This window comes from Ictidomys tridecemlineatus, chromosome 4 (genome assembly GCF_052094955.1).
Source record: "Ictidomys tridecemlineatus isolate mIctTri1 chromosome 4, mIctTri1.hap1, whole genome shotgun sequence".
Classification (NCBI taxonomy): domain Eukaryota; kingdom Metazoa; phylum Chordata; class Mammalia; order Rodentia; family Sciuridae; genus Ictidomys; species Ictidomys tridecemlineatus.
Window position 1 is genome coordinate 17746049 of NC_135480.1, and position 9588 is coordinate 17755636.

Here is a 9588-nt window from a genome sequence, read left to right on the forward strand (position 1 = left end):
ACCCTGCCCCTTTTGGCCTTTTTTTGAGTAGAATTTTCTAAAGAACAAGAGTCCCCCCAGTAAAAACCCATTTCTGAATGTGCTTGCTCTCTCTCACCAGCCTCTTGTGACTTTCTCTTGCTCTCCCTTTTGGGAAGGCTGAGGCTGAGATCAGAGAAAACATCCTGAAGCTTGTTGTAATTTGTTTCTATGTTTTATTTGGTGTTCCTGCAAATTCACAGGAACGACCGTGGCCCGCGCAGGTCAGGGTTGGCACATTCTCTGTCCCCTGACCCTACTTTTCCCAGCCTCTCAGAACCATGATTCTACTCCCCACTTCTTTGAGATCTGCTCATTTAACTTTCACATATAAGTGACCACATGTCATTTATTTGCTAATGTTTGCACCATTTGTTATGCTCAAATTCGTGACCCCAAAAAAGCCACCAGAGACCAAGATCCATGTAAGCAGCAAAGAGGTGTTTATTGCAAGCTAGCTCGGTCCTCCATGTGCACACAGCAACTGGTGATGCTGAGAGGCCTCAAGCCCAGGGTTTGCAGAAGTTTTATACACTCTTTGGGGAAGGCAGGGACTTTACATACAACATAGCATCTCTTATCAAATCATTCCATACTGCAGGAAAATTATAAAACAATTCGGAACATTGATTAGCACATTCACTGGTGGAAACAAGTTGGGTAAGGGTGACTGGTTAGTGCAAGAGGGGGATTCATTTGAACTGATTGGTTTAAGCTATGAGGGGAGTACTTGCTGAACTACATGTTTTCCCAACATGTTATCAACCACCATAAACTATTGGAAGGGTCATCTGGCATCCCAGGTATTTTCCCTGTCTCACACTGATTGGTGGTTGCTAGGCGGTTGCTATGGGTCTTCACCTAGCCTGAGTCAGGGACACCTGACTCACAGAACTCTCCTGTTATTTACAGACAAATAACTCAACAGGGTGGGCATGTGCCTAGAAAGCCTCCATGGGTTTTTCCAAGGACAAGGGTCACACTGACCCCTTCCTTGGACAGGCTTTGCTCTGAGGTAGAGGCTTGTTTCTCAAAAATGGAGTCATATCAGTTTCTCAAACTTACTCTTCACTAAACAGTAAACTGTATTTGACTATTTTTTCTAATACTGTATTTATTTCTGACCTAGGATTCAATCTATTTAAACTATTGCCTCTAGTACCATTACCTTTCAAAAAAATTAAAATGATAAACCTTCTGTTCCAAACCATTAGCACACCATGTTCTCCACTGTCAATGTTCTGACAATAATTTAGGAAATTCCTTTATTTGATAAAATAAGAAGTTGGGTGTTTTATATTTAACAAATATGTAAAAAATAAAATTGCATTATTTTAAAAAAAACCTTAAAAAAGAAAGTGAAAGGACAACATTTATTTATTTACTAAATTACCATAGAGTCTTGTCTTCCTTTTAACCTCCTGTTCCACTTGGTTTCCTTTGCACAATGAGTGTATCTGAAACAGGAATGGATGCATGTGGGGCTGTGGGCCACAGTGATGTATTCAATGTCTATCAAATATAGTAAATGTCTTATACAGTTCAATAGGCTATTTCTTCTCTGCTACTTGACAAATATTTTTTTTTCATTTTTAAATACATTTGAAGATGAATAACACACTTATCAACCTTAGTCATCGTGAGGCAGGCATTAGGAAGTAAGCATGCTCTCATTTCTGCTCTGGGTCAGGGACTGTGACAGCTTGTTCTCACCACACACCACCTTCCCCTGTGCACTTGACTGCATTAATGTTTCTACGTGTAGGGTCTAATCATATCCTCACAGGAGTTCTATTGATAGACATTCTAACTAAACTCACATGGAAGTATGAACTGATGATACAGAATTTTAAGTAACTTTTTGGAGTAATTGTCTGGATGATTCATGGAAATGCCTTCAGTAGAAAAAGCAATTGGCTTTTCATGTGAAAAACCAGCCTCTACCTTAGAGCAAAGCCTGTTCAAGGAAGGGGGTGTGACCCTTGTCCTTGGAAAGACCCACAGAGCACTCCTAGGCACATCCCCACCCTACTGAGTTGTTTATCTACAAATAGCAGGAGAGATCTGCTGCACCAGGTGTCCCTGGCTCAGTCAGGCTAGATGAAGATCCAGAGCAACCCCCTAGCAACCACCAATCAGCATGAGATAGGGAAAATACCTGGCCAGATGACCCTCCCAGTAGTTTATGGTGGTTGATAACATGTTGGGACCATGTAGTTCAGCATGTACACCCCTTGTGGTTTAAACCAATCAGTTCAAATGAATCACCTTCTTGTACTAACCAGTCACCCTTAGCCAATTTGTTCCCACCAGTGAAAATGTGCTAATCATGTTTTAGAGTTGTTTTATGATTTTCCCGAGGTGTGTGATGATTTGCTAAGAGATGCTATGTTGTATATAAAGTCCCTGCCTTGCCCAAAGAGTGTATAAAACTTCTGCAAACCCTGGGCTCTGGGCCTCTCAGCATCACCAGTTGCTGTGTGCACACAGAGGACCAAGCTAGCTCGCAACACTTCTTTGCTGCTTACATGGATCTTGGTTTCTGGTGGTCTTTGGGGGGTCACGAATTTGAGCATAACAAATGGAGTACATAATAGCTATAATTAGTAAGAGCTTATTATCATAAGAAACACTTTCAAGTTTCCAAATATGATTGCCAGCATGAACTTGGGAGATGGTGTACGCAATATATGAAAATATTGGACAGTTTTGTAAGGGTCCAGCGAAAAGTTCGGTGAAAACCCAATCAATGACCCAATCCACTAATAGGGATTAACTGAGTGGCAACTGAAGGGGTAGGGTGTGGCTGGAGGAGATGGGAATTGGGGCATGGCTTTGGTGTATATATTTGTATCTGGAAAGTGGACTCTCTATTTTCTGGTCATCATGATGTAAGCTACTCCCCTCCATCACACTCTTCTGCCATGATGTTCAGCCTCACCTTGAGCTCTGAGAAATGGAGCCTCCCTTCCAGGTAATAAGACCTCTGAAACCAAGGATCCTCAAATAAACTTTTCCTCCTCTATACTTGAGCTGGTCAGATGTCTTAGTCACAGCAGTGAAAAAGCTTACTAAAATACAAGGAAATAAGGATACAAAGCCTAGAGTGTACTTGGACAGTGAGTCCTGTGTGATCACTCTCCTGTGCCTATTTCACTTAGTTGCTATTACAACATTTGAAAGTAGATATTATTGTTTTTGGAGAAATTCTCCCCAAATGTCTAAATGAGGTAATTAAAAAGAAAAAAAAACTAAACATTTAGCGCAGTGGTGTGATGTGCTGTCACTTTGTACTTTTTCATAGATCCTTCATTTTGATAAAGAAAATGAATCATGAAAAGACCAAATTCAGTTTAGATTGTAAAATAAATAAATAAATAAATAACTTTATAAGCATGGCCATGCTTTAAAACTACTGCTTACATTTCATATTATTTTTTCTTGTAGGCATGAGGCTCTCCAGATTAGAGATTGCTTATTAGTCAACCCTGCCTCCTCCCATGTCAACAGCAGTGGAAAGAAATAATACAGCTACAGTCTTCATCTCCTCATGATGATAACACTGCTTGTTATCTTGCCGAGTACTGCTTCCCTGAATGCTAAAGTGTAACACCAGAGAAGCACACTGAGACCAAGTGTGGAGTAGAGAGGTTTTATTTAAAGGATAGTAGAATAGACTTCACCCTGAGGAAGAAGGGGACCTGAAAGGTGGAATCCTTGGGATGAGGAAGTCCCATCCCTTTTATATCTAATGTTTTCTTTATCCTTCTACATTCCTGCTCTTTATATCTTGCTTATTTTTCTTTATCCTGCTTGTGAAGGGGTATCCAGGTGGGAAGGCCAAAAGGTGGGAAACTGGGGGGCCTATGGAGGCAAGAAGGGGCCTTGGGTTCAGTAATTAGCATTTCCCTATTTGCTGGGAGTTGCTTAATTAACATTTTTTTAGGGTTGTCAAAGGCTTTGGAACATTAACATTTCAATCTCCCTGGATTCAAATTGGACACCATTTTCTTTATTAGATTTGAATCCATTATCTTTATTAGACCCCATATCAGACCCCATTTCCCTAGCTACACTAACTACTTACCTTTAAATCAGGCTTCAATGGGGGTGAGGTAAAGAATACTTCCCAATGATTTACTGAGAGTAATTACAAGTAAATCATCAAAGCTGTCTTTTGAAATTAAAAACTCTTCTTCTTCTCTACCATAAGTGGATGGTTCCATTCATCTTTATAGAACCTCTAACAATTCAAAAGTGGTGAATACTCTATCCTCACCTTAGTCCTCCTAATCGTGAGCTTCTATCATCAATAAATGTTAAAATTTGTGTTTGTAGTGAAAAAAAAGAAGAAGCACTAAAGACATAGTGTATTTGTGTGCACTGAAATAATTTGTGACTCTGAAACTATCAACTGGTCTGAAGCAGATCTCTATCATAATTGTAAACTTCAATAGTAACAGTTACATGTTTGTTCTTTTCTTGGAAATTATGCACAACCAAAGTTTTATAACTGAATTTGTCCTCCTGGGACTTTCACAGAATCCTACTGTTCAGAAAACAGTATTTGCTGTGTTTTTGTTGGTCTACCTTGCAACTATTGTAGGAAACATGTTGATAATATTGACCATCCTCTGTAGCCCTGCTCTGCTAGGGTCCCCCATGTACTTCTTCTTGGCATTTCTGTCCTTCTTAGAGGCCTGTTTGTCCTCTGCTATCACACCAAAAATGATTGCAGACTCCTTGGATGAGAGGAAAACAATCTCTTATAAAGGATGCATGATTCAACTTTTTGCTGAGCACTTCTTTGGTGGGGTAGAGATGATTATCCTCACATCTATGGCCTATGACCGCTATGTGGCCATTTGCAAGCCCTTGCACTACTCTGCCATCATGAACTGGAGGCTCTGTGGCATTCTGGTAGGGGTGTCCTGGACAGGGGGCTTCTTGCATGCCATTACAGTGGTTCTGTTCACTTTCCAGCTGCCCTTTTGTGGCCCTAATGTCATTGATCATTTCATTTGTGACTTGCACCCATTACTGAAGCTGGCCTGCACTGACACTCACATCCTAGGCCTTTTGATGATTGGCACTAGTGGATTTATGTGCATTATAATATTCTGCTTATTGCTGGTCTCCTATGGTGTCATCTTGTTCTCTCTGAGAACACACAGTGCTGAGGGGCGGAGGAAAGCTCTGTCCACCTGTGGATCTCACATTGCTGTTATGGTTTTGTTCTTTGTCCCATGCATATTTATAAATGTCCGGCCTCCTTCTGTCTTTCCCTTTGACAAACTTGTGGAAACGTTTTATACTATGTTCACCCCCTTGCTCAATCCTTTGATTTATACTTTTAGAAATAAAGAAGTTAAAAATGCATTAAGGAAAATGTGGAAGAGATTGGTGTTAGTTTCTCATGAAAAGTAAGATATTAGACTCAAAAACAGTATAGAGAGTTAAGCAATATTTATGTGATTCTCAGTACCTGTTAAGAGGTAACACACTTCTGTAGAAAAAGAAATACATTTTGTCTCTCAAAAATTATTTTTTCATTTTTATAGCAGGTGTCTACTCTGAGTTGGCAAGTCAGTGTCCTGATATGCAAATTAAAGTGGATTGATTCTCATTTTTACCTCCAATATAGTAGTAGTAGTAATAATCATAATCATCACAATAATAATAATAAATAGAGCAAAATCACTTTTCAGAATATTCGACATTAACTTTATGCTTTACAAAACTTGGGGAGGCAAAAGAAACACATCCTTGACATAAGTATCTGAAGCTCCCTCAAATGACTTCAAGTGAAAAAAAAAAAAAAGATTTAGGAGGGTGACCTCAGTGATTTGGAATAAAAACAAGTTGAATTCAGGAAGGGCACAGAGAAGAGCAATAACACAATAACAGAACCTCTGCTGCAGGTTCTGCATCACATGACTCCATTACTGAAGGTGGGTTAATTACCATTTCTATAGAATTGGAGTAGCCTCTGGGATTTCCTGACTGATAAAGTCTGAGTGGCCCAATGCTGCCTACTGGGAGGTCCTCCTAGGCAACAATCAGGCTCAAGAGGAGAGGAGGCAGATTCCATGGGGAAGTCAGCCATGAGTATCTTCTATTCTAGCACAATCAAAGGGAATTATTGAGATGTCACATTATCAGCAAAGCCTAGAGCAGGGGCAGATAAGAAGAGTTGATTTCTCCCACTTCCAAAGAAGGTATAAATCTAGAGGCACCAGAACGTAAAAGGAAGTTTTAAAAAATTATATCTCAATTTACTTGATGATTTGAAATCATCAATTTGAGTTTGTGCTGCTATTTGAAAATGTTTGTATCTAAGCAATTATAAATAAAGATATTATTCAAATAAGACACATCTTATCTGTTATTCCTGATGAGCTCAGCCTAATTTTATTTTAAGATTGGGAGCCATCTCATCACAAAGTCATGAAAAGTTAATTTCTATTCTACTATCAATTACTGAGATTTCTAAACTTATTTGGAATTCCTACCAATGCTCTGAACTCACCCATGCCTGGCTCTCCTTGACCAGACAACAACCCTCTCTGACACCTCAGTGGCACCTCATAAATTCTGATGTTGGGATTTGAGTTTACTCCATACCTTAAAATATCATGCCATGTAGATCACTAATCCGCTATCTGCCCTTGGTGTTTTAGACCAAATCTTAATGCCGAAATAGCTTACCCCAAAGAGCAATGAAATCTTTCATATATTTTTCCATTAACTGATATCTTTGGGTCAATTAATTTATGGATCTGTAAATTCAATATTTGAAACTTCTGACTAGGTGTGTCACAAAGGCTTAGGCATGCCAGTGTATCTGTCCTTCACTGTTCCCTTTCTTCTCCATCAGTTGTCACTTCTCATAGCAGGTGTGTCTTCCTGCCCTTTCCTTTCACACAGTTCTCTTCATTAAGTACTTCATGTATCTCTAGGATCCAGCTTGAAAAACAAGGAACTGATATCATTGGGTCAATTAATTTATGGATCTGTAAATTCAATATTTGAAATAGCGCACAATAAAACCTTATTCAAGACAGATCATAGTGACCACTACAGATTCATATCTGATGCATACTGCACTTTAATACAAATACATTTTATTTTATTTTTTTAACTCCTAAACTCCTACTGTATCCTTAGGTAATGATACCCAAGAGTAAAAAAGACACAATATTCAGTCAAAAAATAAACAAATACTGAAAGACATCTACCTGGCAGTTTTTTATTCTTACCAGTCTGCTTGTAACTGTGGTACCTTCACCTTCTGAATGTAGCCCTCATTGCTCTAAGGCATAATTTTTTAAAGTTTTTTTTCTCTGTTCTCCCCTCTCCTGCTTCCTAACAAGATTAGGGAGACAGTGTTATCATTTCATCCCCTAATTAACTGCCCTTGAACATGCCCACTACAGAAATGAGATGCCTGCTGAGAATCTGGGAAGTGAATATCTCCTAAATTAACAAGTGAATTCTAACCTGCCATCTGGGAGCCCTGGGACCCCCTATCAGAGCCTACCTGGAATGTAACCCTTGAAGGGTTCCTTTAAAACCTCCTCTTTCCTCCTCATCCAGAAAGTCACATCCTTTGGACAGGAGTACCCTGTGTTTCTCCTTTGCTAGCAAAGCAATAAACCTTCTTTTTCCTTTTTCTCAAAACTGTGTCCTCATTATTAAATTGTTATTGATTGGCATTGGGAATAGGGACCTGGCTTTCAGCTATATGCTTTCCAGAATTTTGCAGAATCCTGGCTACAATAGTTTTTACATTGAATTTCTAATATTGATTTTTGCCTAGCCATGGTGACACTGATTCCAATGTATTTCTCTTTGGCTTTATAACTGTTGTGTTAATGACGGTTGGCTTATGTCATTAATTTAGTAAGAAATAGCAATGTTAATATAGAATGTGGGAATCTGTGCATTTGGATATCTGAAATAAATTATCGGAGAGCTGGTTTGCAACTCAATTGATTCAAGAATTTTATTTTTTATCAGATAAAAATGACCACTCTACTTCAAATCTTTTGATGGTTCTTCCTCCCGACTCTTATCTATTTTTTGCCGTGGATCTCTCTAATGTTTGGACTGGATTTTTCCTTACCTCTTCCCCTGCTATTCTTCCTTTTTTGCTGTTGCTCAAAATGACATTTTCCTTTTGAATTTGACTTTTCTCACCTCTCTCTAATCTTTCTGCCTTCCTCAGTATAAAATTTTAAATACATATGTCCTATGCTGTTCTTCTGGGTGGAGGTCAAGATTGTAGTGTAGAACCTCATAGTGTTACCGCTGTTGACCGGTGACGAGTTCTTGCTCCCCGATGTTGAAGAATAACACCAAAGAAGCACGCCGAGGCAAGGTCAGAGTAGAGATTAGAAATTTATTAAAGGACAGAAGAAAAGACTTCTCCCGGAGGAAGAAGGGGACCCAGAAGGTGGAATCCGTGGAAGTGCAGTTGTCTCCCCTTTTTATAGTTCTTTCAGTGATGGAATGTAGGTTGGAAGGCCTGAGGGGTGGGACACAGGTGGGCCTAATTATCACCTTTTGGGATGGGATTATCACTTCTCTGGGATGGGCTATTTCGAAATCTGTTGGGGCTGTTGGTTAACACTTCTTTGAGGTGGACTTTGGCCTAGGGCCTTTTCAGGACTTCATTAACATTCCATGAGTTGTCCTGTTTTCCCTGAGTCATTCTCAGCATGGCCTCCATTTTAGATTTCACTCGATTTTAGACCCAATTTACCTAACTACACTAACTACCTAACTTTAAATCTGGCTTCATTCCCCCCTCTAATTTGGGAACTCCTTACTGCTGTAAGGAAAGGGGGCGAAGAAAATCTTTCTGGCTTCTTCAGGCTGACAAAAGGGGCGATGTCGGGGCAAGCAGTTTGGAGTCCCCTTTAAAAATATCGGGTCTATCGAGTGGTCCATGCTAAAAGTCCAATTGAGAAGTAATAGGCTGGAGGGCCATTCGAGTGATGGGTGGTCTATAAGAGAAACAAGAATTCATTAGTAGGCTGGAGCCATATTGATGCAGCAATAAATGCCATAGCACAGGAATATGCCAATGAGTATGATGGCAAAGACAGAGACTAACAATGTTTTCCACCAGGAAGTACCAAGAACCAGAAGCTAAGATATTGTTTCCATGACAAAGTTGCTGAGGACATGGCTTCTATCTGAGCATGTAAATCTTTAAGGATATTTGTCACATTGCCAGAAAGTCAGCGATGTAAACACAACATTTAACTTTTAGGGTTACAGTTGTCCATCCCTTAAGATATAGTTTAATAATTTAATATCATCTGATCTTGCAAAATCCTTTTACTAGTATGACTTCTGTGTCTAAGAGAAATCTAATTCTGTTACTTAGGGCTGGATAACCATACTAGCAAACACCAAGCCTACCTGTGTAGGTTAGGAATATCTGTGAGCCTTAAACTAAAAACTACTCTGGCAGTTCCTTTTGATAGTTACCAGGCATTCCTACCTAAGAATCTCTTTTGCAGCCTTCAGTTTACTTATTGTTGGAGGTTACATTTAACTATT

General features: G+C 39.4%; 1 protein-coding gene across 1 annotated transcript; it reads left to right on the forward strand.

Annotated features, from left to right (window-relative positions):
- The first annotated feature begins 4506 nt into the window (after positions 1-4506).
- On the forward strand, positions 4507-5445 carry LOC101968835 (olfactory receptor 4C15). Its single transcript, XM_005330050.3, has one exon. It carries the CDS (start codon positions 4510-4512, stop codon positions 5443-5445), a length of 936 nt encoding a protein of 311 aa, XP_005330107.2. The 5' UTR covers positions 4507-4509.
- The last annotated feature ends 4143 nt before the right edge of the window (positions 5446-9588 follow it).